The sequence below is a fragment of the Schistocerca gregaria genome, chromosome 9 (assembly GCF_023897955.1).
Source record: "Schistocerca gregaria isolate iqSchGreg1 chromosome 9, iqSchGreg1.2, whole genome shotgun sequence".
Taxonomy (NCBI): domain Eukaryota; kingdom Metazoa; phylum Arthropoda; class Insecta; order Orthoptera; family Acrididae; genus Schistocerca; species Schistocerca gregaria.
Genome location: NC_064928.1, coordinates 25,658,383 through 25,678,523, shown reverse-complemented (window position 1 = coordinate 25,678,523; position 20,141 = coordinate 25,658,383). Strand labels below are relative to the sequence as shown.

Genomic DNA, 20,141 nt, shown 5'->3' with positions numbered 1-20,141 from the left:
GCAAATGTACTAGAAGTCTCATTGACCTAGGCACTTTATGCGTTATCCAGCCTATATACTGAACGGTGTTTACTACTGGCGTGCTTTGTGGGCGTTTGCCAGTCACGTCACGGTGCCACACCACGACAGTCGCAGCTTCAGTTTCCGTTCAGCACTGCAGCAACATGTCACGCAGAGGCATACAACACTTTGACAGGGACAGGATAGTGGCTTTACTTTCAGCAGGTCATACACAGAAAGATGTTGCCGATAGGTTAGTGTCACTGAAAATAGTGTGTGTAAGGTGTGGAGAAAGTACAAAGCGACTTTACCTCCAAGAGGTCCTACAAACGATTGTAAGGCCCTACAGACGTGAAATCGCCGACAACTTCATCCTAGTCGCCGACAATGCGAGGCCGTACCGTACTCTAGCAGTGTCTCGGTATCTTCAAAGATGCGACATGAGCCGAATGCGTGGGACCCGTAAAAGGTGGCTAATGCACTGCGTCCGGATGCACCTGAAAATCTTCAGGGCCTCGCTGCAGCTGCAGCTGCAGCTGCCGTTGAGGAGCGGGACCTCATACACTACGATACACTTGGTGGTCCGATCCAAAGCGTGCCTCGCACAGTGGAAGAACTCGTCCGCGTGCGGGGAGGGGGGGGGGGGGGGGACATACTCACTGCTGAAGACTGATAATCGTCCTCACGAGATCAAGGCTTTCACTATTTTTGTTTTCGAGATGTTCGCTTAGGAGAGAGTCTGCTTTGTCTCTTAATGAATTTTTTAACTACCCAAAATAGTTCTTGTTTTCATTAAGAATTTTGTTAATAATGTATTGTACTAACCTCAATGGGTGTACTATAAAACGCCGTTGCTGCCGTGGTATTCCCAACTTTTGTGGAGGAGTGTATTTGGTTGCTGTTTCCGAATGTGGCACGATTTCTGAGAGTGAGGTTAAGCTCGAATGACAGAGGATAGCTATATAGGTCAATTATAGTTCTACAGCACACGGTTAGTAATTTTTGGTGACGCTTAATTAAGTGTGTATTCTTATTACTTTTAGGATTTATTTTGTTAGTTCTTGTCTCTGTACTTAAGCTATATAGGTCACGTCTAGTTGTCGATTCCAGCGTTTCTTATTACTCGCGTTTTTGCAGTAGAATAGAGAGCGATACGAAAAAGTTATATCCTTAACGAAATAATTCACTGCCAGTAAAAAAACAAGAAAAATAACAGAAAGTGAAATCGACAATTCGATTGATACTTTGCACGACAATTCTCAAAGACTGCACCGTACCAAACTACTGCGTAGCACAGAAACAGGAATCCTGTAACAAACCACTGCACACAACTACTGACAAAACGTCGAAAATAATGAACCGTGGAATCGGTAACAAGCACTGACCTATATATGTCACTTCTAGTTAACGATTCCAAGCTTTGTTATTTATCGTAGTAGTACAGAAAGCGACATGGAAATAGAAATCGAATAGCATACACCTACAGCAGAAACGCTCAAAACACTTGTCGTTACTCACAGTGGCGCTGAGAGCAAAAGCAAAACTAGAAATTCTTCAACGAACACACCACTGCACCCGCCAGCTCTGCATACTTTTAGAACATCCACATGTTGTGTCCCCCTAGTTGCCCATTCCACGTTCCTTTATAATGTCATTTTCATCAGGTGTGTTTCGCTGATTCCGAAGGGATTTAACTGTATGGTATCGCTTCTTCGCTTCCTTTACCGCAGAAAAAGACTTAATAACAAACCTTGGAATCGACAACTAGAATTATTCATTGTAGCAGTATAGAAAGCAAAACCAAAAAGAGAAATCCTGCAACAAAGAAATTGTCGTATCCTATAAACGCTGAAAATGATGAATCTCGGAATCGATAACTACAACTGATCTATATACCTCAATTTTAGTTACCGATTTCAAGATTTGTTATATTCTCGTGAATTTTCGTTGCTTGGGTAGTGTATTTTCTTTTAGGAATTCTGTATTGATTTCTGCTTAATTCCTGCTTAGGTTCTCCTTACGTTTCCTGAACGTTACTATTTATTTCATTTTGCGGTTGTTGTACTTGATATTATTTTCTTTCTGTCCCCACATTACCGCAGTAGCCCCTTAGATTCAATATTTACTAAGGATTACCGCTATTCGATAATATTGCGAGTTTATTACGCGTGAAATTGCAGTTGACTTTAAAGGTCGTCTGTGGTTCTGTCCTTACTCGTGTAAACTATAATATTTTTTTCCAAGCACCATGTTTCGTTGTCTTCTGTTACTTTTTTGTTCATTGTCTCAATTTCTTTAGGATGTAGCTCATGACTGTATAATTGATCACGTGAGCTATGACGGTATTTTATCGTATGTAAGTGATTTTTTTTTCTGTGCTACGTTCGCATATTTACGAATAAGCCTCGTTTCCTTCAGATGTCGCCTCTACGTAGCGTTTTTGAATTAGGTAATGTCATTGATCAAAGCCGAGAGGTGGAAGCGGACACAAGAATTTATCCTTTCATTGTATGTACAACAGCTGCTCTTGAGTTTTCTTTATTGATAGCTAATTCAGCAATTGGTTCTACACTACACTGGTCCATCCACAGGCTACCTGTATTACACTCAAGAGCCAAATAAACTGGTACACTTGTCTAATATCGTGTAGGGCCCCGCGACACGCAGAAGTGCCATAACGCGACATGGCAAAGACACGACTCATTTCTAAAGTAGTGCTGGAGGGAATTGTCACCCTGCATCCTCCAAGGCTGTCCTTAAGATTGTAAGAGGACGACGGGGTGGAGATCCCTTGTGAACAGTACGTTGCGAGACATCTCAGATATGCTCAATAACGTTCATGTATTGGGGGATTGGCGGCCAGCGTAAGTGTTTGGACTGAAAAAAAATGTTCCTGGGACCACTCCGCAGCAATTTTGGACGTGTAGGGTGTCGCATTGCCTTGCTGGAATTGCCCAAGTCCGTGGGAATTCCAATGGACAAGAATCGGCCCAGTTGATCAGACAGGTCGCTCTCGTACGTGTCACCTGTCAAGAGTCCAATCTAGACGTATCAAGACTCCCATATCATTGCAATTGCACACGCCCCACACTATTACAAAGTCTCCACCAGTTTGATCAGTCCCATCCTTACATGCAGGGTCCACGGATTCATGAGGTTGTCTCCATACCCGAACACGTCCATCCATTCAATACACTTTGAAACGAGACTCGTCCGACCAGGCAACATGTTTACAGTCATCAACAGTCCAACGTCTGTGTTGTCGAACCCAGGGGAGGTGTAAGGCTTTGTGTCGTGCACTCATCAAGGGTACACAATTGGGCCTTCGGCTCGGAAAGCACATAACGATGATGTTCCGTCGAATGGTTCCCAAGCTGACTTTTACTGATGGCCCAGCATTGAAATCTGCAGAAGTTTGCGGAAGAGTTGCACTTATGTCACACTGAACGATTCTCTTCAGTCGCCGTTGGTACCGTTCTGCAGGATCTTTTTCCGGCCGCAACGATGACGAAAATTAGATGTTTATCGGATTCCTGATATTCACGGTATACTCGTGAAATGGTCGTACTGGAAAATCCCAGCTTCATCGCTACTTCGGAGATATCGTGTCCCATCGCTCGTGCGCCGACTGTAACACCACGTTCAAACTCACTCAAATCTTGATAACCTTCCATTGCAACAGCAGTAACCGATCTAACAACTGCACCAGCCAATTGTTGTCTTATGTAGCCGCTGCCGACCGCTCGGCCGTATTTTGCCTGTTTACATATCTCTGTATTTGAATAGAAATGCCTGTAACAGATTTTTTTGGAGCTCCTGTGTAGTTTGTCGCGGCCCAAAACCCCCACTTTCGCGCGGTAGCCCCCTAGATTCAGTACTTATTACGAATTACCGCTATTCCACAATATTGTGAGTTTACTACGCGTGATATTAGAGTTGACTTTAAAGGTTGTCTGTGGTTCTGTCACTTACTCGCGTAAACTATGATAATAATTTATTCCACGCTCGTATGTTTCATATTTGCTGTTGTTACTTTCTATTTCGTTACCTCAATGTCTTTGCGATATAGCTCGTGGCTGCGTAATTAATCATGTGAACTGCGATAGTACTTTATCGTATGTAAGTGTATTATGTCTTTTCTGTGTTACGTTCGCTTGTTTACGAAGAAGACTCGTTTCCTTCAGACATCGCCTGTATGGAGCGTCTTTGACTTAGGTATGAGATCATTGGTCAAAGGCGATGGTTGGAACCGGACACAAGAATTTATCCTTTCATTTTATGTACAACAGCTGCTATTAATTTTTTATTTATACCTAATTCTGCAGTTAGTTTCGGTCTGTACTGGTCCATCCACAGGCTACCTATATTATAAAGGAAATAATATTGCAGAAAGTGCCTACACATGTACTGAGTCATAATTGCTTGTTTTCGGGATCGGCCGCAGGAGCATTTTGTAAGCATTAACTGCAGTCTTCCTCCTGTTTTACCCACGAGTGAGCATATGTGATCATTCCACTTCATACACTTAGCAGTATGACAGCGTGTGTATGAACTGACTCCAGCTGTGACGCACTACTATTATAGTCATAGGACACTACAAGTCTACGTTTAGTGGGGTGCGCACTTTTACGTTTCTCAAAATTTAACGCAAGTTGGCAGTTTTTGCTCTACTTTGGAATCTAGTCAAGTTTGCCTAAATATTTTTGCAGCTTCGGATAGTACTACTACTTCTTTATAGATAGTAACATTTGCAAAATGTCGGAGATTACTACTAATATTGTCGCTAAGTCATTAACGTATATATGAACTGCAAAGGATGTAATAAATTTCCATAGGGAACACATGACGTCCTTCGCCGGTCGATGAATCTCCATCCAAGCCAATACGTTGCGTTGCCAATGTCACGAAATTCTCAATACAGGCACAAATTTGGCTTACAAACTAAATTTTATCGTACATTTCTTAATGTGCGTTGATGTTGTACCGAGCAAAATACTTCACGGCGGTCAAGAAATACTGCAGTCGAAACTTGGGACTATCAGATTGAAACTGCGTGCCATACTGGTTCTCGAACCCGAAACCTTACCGACTGAGCAATCTCTCTTCTCTCCTTATTTTAAGGCTTTTATATTAGATACAATACGACAATGTTGTACAAATGTTGATGCAGGGTGATTCCATTGTTACGGACGGAAGATTTGTACAATTCAAAGTGATGTGTTAACCTGAAAATAAAACCGAAATGCATATCTGAAAGACACTTGCATCGAGCTACATAGACACTGTGAAATAGGGCAGCACGGATGAGCTTGGATTTGTTTGAGTCATGGGGGAGCGTCGCAGAGCTGTCCCGTGAAGTCTTATGTCTCCAGTGGAGACTGCGAAAACAAGAGTACATCTACAACTTCATGGATACTCTGAAAAACCACACTTAAGGGCCTGGCAGAGGGTTCATCGACCCACCTTCACAATAATTCTCTATTATTCCAATCTCGAACAGCGAGCAGAAAAATAGAACACCTATATCTTTCCGTGAGAGGTCTGATTTGCCTTATTTTGTTATAATGGTCATTTTTCCTTTGTACGTCGCCGTGAACAAAATATTTTCGCATTCAGAGGAGGATGTTGTTTATTGAAATTTCGCAACGAAAAACGCCTTTGTTTTAATTAAGTCCATCAAAAATCCTGTATTATGTTCGTGACACTCTCTCCCCTATTTCGGGACAATAGAAAACGTGCTGTCCTTCTTTGAACTTTCTCGATGTACTACCTCAATCCTATTCGGTAAGCACCCCACACCGCGTAGCAATGTTCTAAAAGAGGGCGAACAAGCCTAGTGTAGGCCGTCTCTTTAGCTTTGTTACCCTTTCTAAGTGTCCTGGCAATAAAACGCAGTCTCTGGTTACCCTTCCCACAACATTTTCTATGTATTCCTTCCAATTTACGTCGTTCGTAATTGTAATTCCAAAGTATTTAGTTGAATTTATAGCCGTTAGATTTGACTGATTTATGGTGAAACCAAAGTTTAACGGATTCCTTTTAGCTCTCATGTGGATGACCTTACACTTTTCATTACTGAGGGTCAATTGCCAGTTTCCTCATCATGCAGATGTCTAGCCTAAGTCATTTTGCAGTTTGTTTTGATCTTCTGATGACTTTACTAGATGATAAATGACAGGCAACATCTGCAATCAACCTAAGACGGCTGCTCAGATTGTCTCCTAAACCGTTTATATAGATAAGGAACAGCAGAGGGCCTATAACACTACGTTGGGGAACGCCAGAAATCCCTTCTGTTTTACTGGATGAGTTTCCGTCAATTACTACGAACTGTGACCTCTCTGAAAGGAAATCATGAATCCAGAGTACGCAATTACAGCACACAGAGGCATTTAATCAGTCATTCTTTTCGAGCTTTATAAGTTAGTGGACTGGGAACACAGCCCTAATAGCTGGTAGAATGGGAAATACTCTTAGCAGTGTATGGATGTAAAATTAGATTGCTACACCTATGTATGTATTTGAGTGGATACATTGACATATCTGTCTGTCTGTAGAGGCAGCACACAAAGATTTTTTTTCTAAGTAGGGGAGGAAACCATGGTGCCCTCCCCACCCCCCGCTGGGTGTATCACTGCCTGTTGACCAGGGGTCTCCAACCTGTTGTCCTCAGGCCGCATGTGGCACAATAAGCGAGCATTTATCACACGACCGGTTAAAAAAAGATGCATTTATGTAATGTTAAGATAAATTGAATATTTTCAATTTGGAGCTCCCGCCACACGATCCTAATCTCTCATTGGTCCGTCCCACTCCTAACACTGGCGCCCGCGCTGTACTAGGATATGCAGAATCTCGATCTCACAAACGGCCGGTCTATCAGGCCAGCTGGTCTGTTATCTTACCGCTACTTCAGTCGCAACTGCGAAACTAGAGATTTAGAGATGTAGAACGAAATTAATTTGTGGAAATACGAGAAAATTCTTTTTTATTACTGTGCAGTTATGATAAAGAACATTTTTCACTGTAGTTTTGATCACTACATGTCGGTTACAGATCTTCATGTGGTTTGTAATTGCTCCAATTTTTATGACGCAACAGTACCTCAATTCCGTTATAAAAGGTTTAATTTGATATCACACCCATTGCTGCAAATACGAACCACATTTGAACATGGACGAATCTAGAATGGGATTTCACTTAGTCTTTTTATTTTCATGTGCAATTTCTACCATAGTAAATGATCAGTACAAATAAATGATCTTTAATTCAATTCAATTTCTTCATTCGTCAGCCCACGGACTAGCTTCCTATGAGAGTCGTCGCCAGTTCCAGGAATTCCTCGAAGTTTGGATGCTGAGTATGATGATGATGATATTGTATATTTTACAGAAGTAAGTTAGCTCAGTCAAGTCAAGACAGTGACAACATTTTATAGCAGAACTGATGGAGTAAAATTGTTCATGATATCAAAAGGAAAATCTGTGTGAGAATTTGTGAATGGCAGATTTAGCCATTTTGACAGATTTGACTCCCACTTACGTGACTTTATCAAGCGTCTTCAAGGGAGAAACCTATTTATCATACAATATTTCCAACAATAAATGCGTTCCAAATGAAGCTGAAATTAAGGCGAGCACAAGTAAATGAAAATAATTTCTGTTCATTTCAACACGTCAGTCTTAAAGACTTGATGAAATATGCAGCCTTACTTTCCGACTTAATGCAACGATCTGAAAATAGAGTTCACGATCTCCGGAAAAATAGTTAAAATTGTTGTAATTACGCGACGCCTTTAAAGAAATATGAAGATACGTTGCCAGAAGATTTTCAGATACAAAGTTGCAGTCTGGGATCCAACTGAAAGAAAAATTTAATTCCGCATTTTTGTTCGCCTTTGACGAATCATACCTGCCCAAAGAGAAATATCCCTCGATTCAAGGTCGTGGATTATATATGCCTCTATGTATGGAAGCACGTACCTTTGCGAAAACTTACTTTCAAGAGTAAGGCACAAAGAGAGTAAAAATAGAACAGAAATACCAGGTGAGCACCTAGAGAACATGCTGAGAATTGCAGCCACTTCGATCGAGCCTGATATTGTTACATTAGTTTCCCAAATTCAAAGTCAAATGTCACATTAATTCTATGATTTGTAATTACTTATATAAAAAACTATAAATGAAATCTCACATATAAACTGTCAAATTAATTCCCACTTGCTTTTGTACAATAAAAAAATTAGTAAATTCCAAGTTCTCGAATATGTTAACTATATACTTCCGTCTGCCCGTATTTTTCTTTCCAAAGGTTGTTGTTTGTTTTGATTATATTGTGTGCGCCCCAAAGCTTCTCCTCTTCTTCCAATGTGGCCTAGGTTAAGGTAAAAGGTTGGCTGAGCCAGCTGTACACGGTGTGTTGGAGACGCTGAGCTACTACACTGTTCACCCGTGCAGTCACGCCCCTGACGTAGCAGCGGGGAGCCCCCGGTGCTACAGCTGAGCGGGTCGCACCCGCCGATCGATAGCTCGCAGTCGTTCCCGGCCGTATCGAACGGATACCGGCCCCACCGCGAGCGCTACGGCTATGCTATGATTCACAGCCCTGCGTCACCCCCTCCCCCCCCCCCCCCCCCCTGAACCCCACCACCAATCAGCCTCCTTGCAACACCGCGACGGGACTGCAGCTCCCTGGCGAACATTCGAGTTGGCTTGCTTTAACGTAGCACTGCCTCCGCGGGGCGCGCATAGTCCGGAAGTAGTGAAACAGCTACTACAAATGCGCTACTCGTCGAAGCCAACGGATCGAACCTCTTCCCCCTTTTATTGTTATTTCATTCCCTGCTGACGGGCAAGAATGCAGGCAGGGTTCGATTCCCGTGAACGGCGAGGGGGTGGCGAAGGGAAGAGAACAGGGGTCAAGACAGGTTAAACCCTGTAACTGAAATGGTATATATACAGGATTTCCAGCGAAGTAGTCCCTGAATTGAAAATAAAGTTTCACGAAAACAGAAGAACGATAGACGTGTGCAACAAAAGGTACATTTAGTGCGAAAGGTGTAAGAAGTTTATACAGAAATTATGTAAAAGTTCCTAAATTTTTCGAGAAGCTTCTAACAGATGGCGTTGTACGCTGCGAGCCCTACAGCAAGCAGCGTTTGCAATCGCATCCCAATCTTTCCGAAATGTCCACGCAGTACGAAAGTAGCGGCAACGAACAATGAAACTTGCCCCCACATCCTGTAGTGTCGGAAATGGATTCAGAGGCCACACAAATCGCCGATTCCAGTTCGTCCAACTAGACGGGATGAGCCTGATAGACAGTGTCCTTCAATGTGCCCAAAAAAAGTAGTCACTAGGAGCCAGATCGGACAAATATGGATGCCGATCTACCCCTGCGCCAGTGAGTTTGCAATAATTCAGTGCAGTGACTCTATTGTCGAAGTATTCAGCAGGCAAGCGAAACACCTGTGTGGTATGGTGTGGCCCCATCTTGCATGAGCCAATTCTAGCCCAGCCATCGCGCGACGACATTCGACATGCTAGCACAGCCGTAGTCTCCTGGGCTATAATGCATTCCGCTGCTACGAAAGTCCCTGGTCATGATGGCATTCAAAACCGTGTCCTCCAGGAGTTCACGGATAAAGCTACTGAGTACCCAACACACATAACGAATGCCATACTAAAACACCAACACCTCCCCGCCTTTTGGAAGACGGCCAACGTCCTGACGTTCAGGAAGCCGGGGAAAGACCACAACCTCCCACAAAATTACCGACCCATCAGCCTTCTGAGCTCGCTCAGTAAGATTGTTGAGAAGGTGATTCTGAAACGCATCACTAGGCACTGCATAACAAATGACATCCTAAGACCGGAGCAATTCGGCTTCAGGAATCAACACTCCACAACACAACAACTCTTATGGGTCGTTGAACATATAACACCTGGCTTCGACAAAAAGAAAGCAACAGGGGCTGTGTTCCTGGACATCGAAAAGGCTTTCGACCGTCTATGGCACAACGGCCTCATTCGCAAACTCAGCGGCACGGGATTCCCCGACGGGCTGGTGCGTCTAATACACTCATACAGACAGGAGTTTCAATACTGACTTGCAGGGAAAACAATCAACACGACACGGTATACACGCGGGAGTACCCCGGGGAAGCATCCTAGGGCCCCTACTGTTTAACCTCTACATAAACGATCTCCCAACCACACACAACACAACGATGGCAATCTACGCGGATGACACAGCCATCCTGGCGTAAGATTGGAAACCATCAAACATTACGTCACACTTACAGACTGCACTCAGAGTGGCTGAGCCTCGGTTAGAGAAATGGCGTGTTAGAGTAAACGTCGACATGTGCGAAGCCGTTATGTTCACTAGAAGACCGAAGCAACTGCGCAAACACCGAGACTGCAGACCAATAACTCTACATGCACGCCCAATACGTTTCCGTGAGAAAGTCAAATACCTCGGTGTCTGGCTGGACCACATACAACACATGACCAACCGAGATAGCGCGAGGCTCAAACAGCTCTATCTTACTCTCAACAGGCGCACCACACTGAACAGAAGGGTGCCGAGGTCCATGTACATGACACTTATTCGACCCCTGATGACGTACGCAGCTCCTGTCTGGGGATACGCTGCGCCTACACGCCTGCACCTCATACAAAACAAAGTACTCAAAACCATAAGCAATGCTCCACGATACACACGCATCGCGGACCTTCACCGGGAATACCGACTTGAGACTCTCACGGAGGTAATCCACAAACTCACCACAAGACTATACAGAAACTCCAGACATTCGCAGATCCCGTTTATTCTGAATCTGGGGAACTACGATGCTGGAACACACTGCCGAATAACAGACACCACGCAGGGAAGTCGTACCGTACACTGCACGCAGACAAGCTCCACGCATCCCCCACACAGTGAGATGATCTATGGCCGATCTCCCACTACTACATAACGATCTTGATTGTTCCAGGAATTTAGCGGCTGCAACAACTGGGATACATCGTCATCACTTGCCATGGTAATGATGCATGATACCCATACTAACAAATCCAACCATGCATGAACTGTCGCAGCTAGTAAGCCACTACTGCTCTTACTACCTACCCATCCCACTGTCGCAGGTTTTTTTTTCCCACGGCGCGAGCCATGGCACTTTTTTCCCTCTGCTCTTCAAATCGCTACCCTCACTCGCGTTTCGTCCACTATCTATCACCTGATGGACCGTGTTAATGCGTAGTCTTACCAAGACGCACTGATAACATCATAGCCCAGCATCCTGTAATCGACTTATTAGATAACTAACATGTTGACGGAGGTGACAGTGGAACTTTTGGTTTGGTCACCACTTTGGTGCGAGCGTGGAGGAGCCCCATCTCTATTCGGGTGCTTCGGCGATCCTCGAACGCTCTATGGCGAGAAATTGTTCCAAAATTGCAATGTAGCTCTCGCTGTTGATCGTCTCCCGCATATAAAAAGGAACAATAATACCACAACTACATACCAAAACCCACGAACTTTGGGTAATACAGTGTTTTCACTTGACATAAACAGGGATTTTCCGGGATTGTTTATTCACGCCGTCATTGAGGTGGAACTGTGCTTCACCTACGAACGAGATGCACCAACATGCAATCCATCAATATCAACCATCGAAAGAATCTGGTTCGTAAAGTCAGCCCTCTGTCGCACAGCTCGAACACGCTTTGGATTTTGAATGGAAACGTGTAGGCCCTGTCTCAGAATTTTCTGCGTGCTGAGATGCTTCAAGCCAGTCTCTGCTGAAATTCTTCAGACGGATTTCGTTTGATTTTGCTGACTAATATTCCGGAAGCCCAGGCGACACTTTCGGGAGTAACTGCAGTTTGCCTGGGGCTAATATTCCCCGCTACGTCATCAGCCACACTGCATGTCCATTCGAATTTGGCGAAGAGCTTGCGAGTTGTTTTTCCATCGGGTCGTCTTGGGACATTAAAGCATGTGCCTTGTTGCCTTAGGGCTGTGTTGTAATCTGTACTCCAGTGCCAGGAAAAACACTGTATTTAATGAAATACACGATTTCAGTCTTCTCCTTCGATTACGCTAACCTCCTCTCACGTTTCAACAGTGCAACTTATCGTTCTGCTGCTGTTGCTGCGCGGCAGAGATGGGTCTCTCGTGCTGCGGAGTTCTATTTGGGTAGCTACGCTTCTAAAATGACGATTGTTGTGGTTGTGGCCTGGCGTCTTGTTTTTTCCTAACGATTTGCTTTGTAGTTGTTACCCAGGTGTGCTTGTGACTTAGCCGTCACGAAGCAGGTGAGGTCATCGAGTATTGTTGACACGCTGCACCGTTTGTCCCAGTGTGCGGAAATGTCTACTCGTCGATTGGACGGTCTTCTTGCAGAAGATCCGAGCAGTCTGTCGAAACGTGTCGTTGACGGCAGGTGTATTCGAGACCTTAGCCCTCGTGAGGCAAACTGAGAATCTACTCGATCGAGAAGTAGCGGCTCCGGTCTCGTAAACTGACACCGTCGGGAGAGTGGTGTGGTGACCACATGCCCCTCCGTATCGGCGTCCAGTGACGCCTGTGGGCTGACGGCCGGTAATGTCGGGTCTCCTTGGCCTGTTCGGAAGGAGTTTCGTTTTAGATTATATTTGAGACTCGCGTGAGGCTGACCGTTGGAAATTCCCGTAGCAGATGTGAGAGCAGCCGCACAGGCTGGTTCTGAAGTCGTTGCAGGCGTCCAGTGGGAGTCTCCGCTGCCTTGCCCCAGACCGCTGCGGCCTATTCGAAGATGTGTCTGACGAGGGTGATGTAAATCGCCACACTTAGTTGTGGAGGTAGTGCCGTCGATGGGCTCGGGAAGGGGCACCGTTGGGTCAGCCGCTTTTCGGGCGACTTGGTCAACATGCTGTCGCCGCGTTAGCTACGCTGCGGTGCACTACTTATAGGCACCACGTATTGCCGTTAAGCGCCATCTGTTAGCAGCTTATTCAACTGCTAGTTCTGCAAAGTTCGCAGGAGAGCTTCTGTAAAGTTTGGAAGGTGCGAGGCGAGTTACTGGCGGAAGCAGAACTGTGAGGACAGGGCGTGAGTCGTACTTGAGTAGCTCAGTTGGTACAGCACTTGCCCGCGAAAGGCAAAGGTCCCGAGTTCGAGTCTCGGTCCGGCACACAGCTTTAATCTGCCAGGAAGTTTCAGCTTATTGAACTATTTCGAAACTTATGTTTAACTTCTGTATAAAATTTGTACAGCTTCCACATTAGTTGCACGAGTCTACCGAGCTTAGTTTTCGAGATGTTTAACTTTAAAGTGACCCCTTGACTGGACACCCTGTATATATCACTGATTGTATTGTATTGTATGTTAACTGGGGACCTAGAAACGACGGAGAGGATCCGTCCCCGCCGCAGCGCAGTGCTCCACAACCCCACGACGACTACCGCAGTCCACTTCACCCCTCCGCCGCCCCACACCGAACCCAGGGTTATGGTGCGGTTCGGCCCCCGGTGGACACTCCAGGGAACGTCTCACACCAGACCAGTGTAACCCCAATGTTTGCGTGGTACAGTAATGGTGGTGTACGTGTATGTGGAGAACTTGTTTGCGCAGCAATCGCCGACATAGTGGAGCTGAGTCGGAATAAGGGGAACCAGCCCGCATTCGCCGAGGCAGACGGAAAACCACCTAAAAACCATCCACAGACTGGCCGGTTCAACGGACATCGACACAAATCCGCCGGGCGGATTCGTGCCGGGGACCAGGCGCTCCTTCCCGCGTGGAAAGCCGTGCGTTAGACCGAAAGGCCAACCGGGCGGGCTTATATCACTCATAGTTCCATATGTAATTGTATTCCCTGTTGCATTGGTACGAATATTCTCCTTTCCGTACCTCGTGGTAGACTTTTTGCTTTTGAGTCATGTGAGTTTGATGCAGCCCGCGAAGAATACCTCACCTGCGCCAACCTGTTTACCTCACAAAGATACGTTACCAACCTGCTCCCATATTTTAAGGACAAAAAAGCACGCTTGCAAATCATCAACCCCAGAAATCGATGCCGCGGGAAAATTTGCGCCATAATTCTAACAGTACGCAGTTATGACTGTCTGAAAGTACAGCTTTTAAACACGTGCGCGCACCAGCTGCCTTTTTTTAAATTTATTCAATATAATTATCGGCCTTTGGCATGAACCATTTAGCCAGAGACGTAAGTAACTACACGTTCGCCCGCTTGGTTAGCCGTGCGGTCTAATGCACGGCTTTCCTGGCGGGAAGGAGCGCCTGGTCCCCGGCACGAATCCGCCCGGAGGATTTGTGTCGATGTCCGTTGAACCGGCCAGTCTGTGGATGGTTTTTAGGTGGTTTTCCGTCTGCCTCGGCGAATGCGGGCTGGTTCCCCTTATTCCGACTCAGCTCCACTATGTCGGCGATTGCTGCGCAAACAAGTTCTCCACATACACGTACACCACCATTACTGTACCACGCAAACATTGGGGTTACACTGGTCTGGTGTGAGACGTTCCCTGGAGTGTCCACCGGGGGCCGAACCGCACAATAACCCTGGGTTCGGTGTGGGGCGGCGGAGGGGTGAAGTGGACTGCGGTAGTCGTCGTGGGGTTGTGGAGCACTGCGCTGCGGCGGGGACGGATCCTCTCCGTCGTTTCTAGGTCCCCGGTTAACATACAATACAATACAACGACAGGTTTGGTATACAATATCACGCATACTGGATACACATTAGAAATGGTGCAGTCTGTACTGTACATTGACGCACCCAACTCAGTCCATATATCACAGCTTTTTACGCAAGAGGCTTTGAGTCTGCCTTATAACTGGATATCCGTTTCTTGCTGAAACTGGGCAACACTGACATAGCCCGTTGTGGTCACCTGTCGAAACAGGTCCGTCACAGATACAGGTTGAGCAATTCCTGCTCTGATCAAGGCCTTAAGAAACGTTGTCCGACACAGCACGAACATTCTAGTATCGTGTGGTCGAGCACCGGCTGTTTCTAACTCGCTTCGCGCTACTGCGGCCCCTCAAGGCCCGCGCGCGAACTGAGGTAAGAGGCACGTGTAAAACTGTTTTGACAAAGGAAACACGCTTTTTGTCCATTGTGTCGCAGACCGCGTTTCTAAGCTGTATCTGCGCGGCTCCCTCCGTCGGGGGTTCGAGTCCTCCCTCGGGCATGGGTTAAGTTAGCGTTAAGTTATCTTATGTAGCGTGTAAGCTTAGGGACCGATGACCTCAGCAGTTTGGTCCCATAAGACCTTACCACAAAGCTGGCACTGATAAAGCGAAATACGGGGGGTATTCAACAAGCAGTGCAGCACACATTTTTTTCAGGCCGATTTCGGTTGAAAATATGTGGAAATTGTAGTGGGACGTCGTGGAATATTCCCGCTTCAGCTCCTATAGCTTACCGAGAGAGATGGCGCAATGGTTAGCACACTGGACTCGCATTCGCGAGGACGAGGTTACATTTACTGAAAACAAGCTTCGGGCCTTGAAACCTCTCCCCACGGCTCGGACGACGTCTTCACGCCCTTCTCGGCGGGAGGAGGTCGTTTTGGCCCGGTTACGGATTGGACACTGCCGGTTCAGCCACGCCATCTGCTGACGGCTGCGCCGGTGCCGTTCTCCCCGTGTGGGCAATTGCTGACGGTACGCCACATTTTAACGCCCGGTCCGAATTTTAATACATTGTGCATTGATCTTTGCCTGCAATGTACTCTGGATGAAATTTTAGCGGATGACCCAGGAGCAGCTGCTCGCGTTCTTCGTTTTATCCACTTGACAGACCTGTGTAAGGACATTTGATTATGCTGTTTTCTTTTAATCCCTTGCCGGTTATTGTGCCTTTTATAGTGTTGTCCTTTTTAGTTGCTGTTTTAACATTGTGCCTCGCAGTGCATTGATAATTTAGTCTCGGCGCTAATGACCACTGTAGTTGTGAGCCCTAAAACCACAAAAAAGGACTAGGTTCAAACTCGCGTCTGGTCGTTCTGTTTAGATTTTCCCTGGTTTCCTTAAAATCGCTTCAGGTAAATGCCGGGATGGTTAACTTGAAAAGAGCGCGGTCGACTTCCTTCCTCACCCTTCCCTCGCCCGTTGGGCCCGACGTCTTCCGGTTTGGTCCCCTCCCCCAACTCACGCCTGTAGGTTCATGAAGTTCCGATATGTGGCGCCTCCACATGTAGCTTTCAAAATGGTGTCTGTAACGGAGGGTTGTGCCAGACAGATCTGTCATTGAGTTTCTTTTAGCGCAAAACCAGAGCATCGTAGGCGTTTACAGAATGTCTACAGAGACCCGATAGCAATAAAAGCAAGGCGAATCGTTGGGCGAGGCGATGTCATTATGGCACCAAGGTCGCGCAAACCTGTCGGATCCGCATACCGGCCGACCGTGCACGGCTGTGACTCGTGCAATTGAAGAAACGAATTCAGCATGTTCGTCGCCACCGAAATGCAAACGAACTTCTCCTTCTCCACGACATCGCAAGGCCTCACACAGGTCCGTGCAACCGAGAGCAAATTACAAGTCACTGGACTGTTTTTGCTCATCCACTCTACAATCCAGATCCGACTCCGTCTGTTTGGCCCAACGAAGCACGCACTCCACGGGAAGCAGGACCTGGAGATGGGGAGGCTGTTGATGCAGCGAGACGGTGGCTCAGACGTCGACAAGTTGAGTGGTACGATGCGGCCAGAGAGGCCCTCATAGTAAGGTGGCGCAAGGCCGTCGATTTAAACAGAGATTATGTCGAGAAATGGAGTTTTGTAGCCAAAAGTGTGGGGAATAATATCATGTATAGGAATCCTGAATAAAACAAATCCACTTTCACAAAAAAAAGTGTTGCATTGCATACTGAACGCTCCTTGTACATTTGGAAGAGATGCCCCAATTCTTGGGTGTGATTGACATCATTATAGTTGTTGTTGTTGCGGTCTTCAGTCCTGAGACTGGTTTGATGCAGCTCTCCATGCTACTCTAACCTGTGCAAGCTTCTTCATCTCCCAGTACCTACTGCAACCTACATCCTTCTGAATCTGCTTAGCGTATTCATCTCTTGGTCTCTCTCTACGATTTCTACCCTCCACGTTGCCCTCCAATGCTGAATTTGTGATCCCTTGGTGCCTCAGAATATGCCCTACCAACCGATCCTTTCTTTTAGTCAAGTTGTGCCACAAACTCCTCTTCTCCCCAATTCTATTCAATACCTCCTCATTAGTTATGTGATCTACCCATCTATTCTTCAGCATTCTTCTGTAGCACCACATTTCGAAAGCTGCTATTCTCTTATTGTCCGAACTATTTATCGTCCATGTTTCACTTCACTTCCATGCAAATACTTTCAGAAACAACTTCCTCACACTCAAATCTATACTCGATGTTAACAAATTTCTCTTCTTCAGAAACGCTTTCCTTACCATTGCCAGTCTACATTTTATATCCTCTCTACTTCGACCATCATCACTTATTTTGCTCCCCAAAAAGCAAAACTCCTTTACTACTTCAAGTGTCTCATTTCCTAATCTAATTCCTTGAGCATCACCTGACTTAATTCGACTACATTGCATTATCCTTGTTTTGCTTTTGTTAATGTTCATCTTTTACCCTTCTTTCAAGACACTGTCTAATCTGTTCAACTGTTCTTCCAAGTCCTTTGCTGTCTCTGACAGAATTACAATGTCATCGGCGAACCTCAAAGTTTTTATTTCTTCTCCGTGGATTTTAATACCTACACCGAACTTTTCTTTCGTTTCCTTTAGTGCTTGCTCAATATACAGATTGAATAGCATCGGGGAGAGGCTACAACCCTGTCTCACTCCCTTCCCAACTACTGCTTCCCTTTCATGTCCCTCGACTCTTGTAACTGCCATCAGAGGTCGTCGCCCACCTCCCTAGAATTTACTGGAATTAGGTGACTCGCGTTTAGAGATTTCGCGCCAGTTCCCTCCGGCGACCTCCCGAGGCCGCACCATTTCCGTGCGATGGTGCATCGCCACTGTTATCCGTACCAGAGGTGGACGTATTGGCTATTAAGTAGGTGCCCATAGTGTATTGGCTGATCACTGTGTGTGGGGTTAAGAACCACCGGGCTCCTATTGGGGTGACGGTGATATTGTGGAGAGAGAAAGGAGAAGGAGGAAGAGGAGGAGGAGAGAAAGACTGACAGACAGAGAGAGGGAAGGAGATCTGCACAGATAGGAGGGAGGAGGCGGTGGAGAGAGAGAGGGAGATGGACAGGGAAAACGCAGAGGACGAGATGGACTGAGGAAGGAAAGAGGACGAGATGGACAGAGAGACGACAGGAAGAGATGGACAGAGAAAGGAAAGACAAGGAGATGGACAGAAAGGGGGGAAATGAGCAGATGTTCAGAGAAGGGAAAGAGACGAAGAGAGTGGAGAAGACAGGCAGAGAGAGGTGTGAGGAGGAGGTGTACAAAGAGAGGGAGGTAAAGCGAGGGAGGTGGGGGAGATGGAATTATATAGGGCAAAGGAGACGTACAGAGGGCGAAAGAGATCGACAGAGAGGGTGAAGGAGGAGATGGTCAGAGAGAGAGAGGCAAGGATGAGATGCACTAACAGAAAACTGGAATAAATACACATCTGGGCAACCAGGGCACTGAACCAGTAGCAGATAAATAAGAGGTAAACAGCAGCTTTACGGTAAAACAGAAAAGGCAGCACCTTTTTTCAAAGAAGTAGCTTTCTTACTAATTTACTTGATAAAAAAATGAAAGTAAATGATGGTACGGCACTGTTGGACAGGAGGTCCCATTCAAGTCTGGCCACCGAGTGCGAGTCTTATTTCAGTCGGCGTCACATTGGGCAACTTGTGGGCTGTGATGAGGATGAAATGATGATGATCACAACACGACACCCAGTCCACAAGCTGGGAATCAAACCCAAGGCAAGCACGTTACCACCCAGCTAAGCAGGCGGACATTTACTTGATTAAAGCTGGTGTAAGTATTAATAGGATTAAGGAGTATAGGATAGTTTACTGTTAAAAATATAGTACAGAGTTAAGTTACAGCAACGTCTTTGTCTCATGTTAATGTATATTGTCACTTGTTCTGTGTCCCTGGAGGTTCTGCGGAACATTGTGAATGAATGAATGAATGAATCGGGGGAGGGGAAAAGGCAGTGTGCTAATCTGCATTCCCCTCCCTCGCTTTCCACAGAAGAAATTGATCTTGACAAATCAGACTTGCATTCTGCCCTCACCGCACAGATAAGACATTAGTATCAGTTTGAAGAAACCTGGAACATGTAATGAATACTTACTTTTAACAAGGGTAAGCAAGAACTGTCATGATACCTTATAACTAATGTGAATTGCTCCTCCTGCCCCCCCCCCCCCCCTTTCCCAACAGAGCAGACCCTGAGCACGCTCTTGTCGGTAGATCTATTTTCATAATCGTAGCACTTAGACACGTAGTGATAATGCTGAATGAACACTTGTATTTTATATCATCTAAATTATGACATTGTCAAAGCTGTAAGAGCTAGTTGCTATCATAGTTCTGAATCAGCTGTATGATACAGGTACCGCTGGAGTTTTCAAACAAATGCTTTTAACAAAAGTTTGTCATACTGAGACTCGAGCTTGAATTACTCACTTACTCCGAGCGGCTGTCTCAACAGCCTCAGTTATCTGCGCATGCTTCCGGGACTGATGCGAATCTCCATGTGCCACAGTATCTACACCCCCATTGCTCGCAGCTTACCTGGATTTCCAAAATGAGGTTAATGGAACAAATGTGATCAATAACAGCATTATTGTCATTGTGCCCATCCAAACCTCCATATGCCACACTGTCTATGCCCCCGTTGCATGCCATCCTACCTGGATTTCTGTAACAGGACTAATGAGACAAGCATGAGGAAGGATGGTATTATTGTTGTTTCCCCTGACTATGCTGAAATACTTTTTATTATAATGTTCCTTCAGAAATGCATGGATGTCTAAAGGAACAGATATTGGTAATGAGCTTCAGCTGTAGTAATATTAATCCTGCTACAGGAATCCAGGTAACCTGCAAGTAATGGGGAGTGGACACTGTGGCATATGGAGGTTTAGATCAGTCCTGGAAGCCTACAAACACAGCTGAGAAGGTCGAGA

At 45.8% G+C, this 20,141-nt stretch overlaps 1 protein-coding gene across 1 annotated transcript in view; it reads right to left on the bottom strand.

The window, feature by feature from the left end:
• The window catches only part of LOC126292032 (nascent polypeptide-associated complex subunit alpha, muscle-specific form-like), a 397,943-nt gene extending 378,083 nt beyond the window's left edge, over window positions 1-19,860 (bottom strand). Inside the window, exon 1 of the mRNA XM_049985825.1 lies at window positions 19,747-19,860. Coding sequence (XP_049841782.1) covers window positions 19,747-19,860 — 114 coding nt within the window. The remainder of the gene's footprint in view (window positions 1-19,746) is intronic.
• Between the last annotated feature and the right edge of the window lie 281 nt (window positions 19,861-20,141).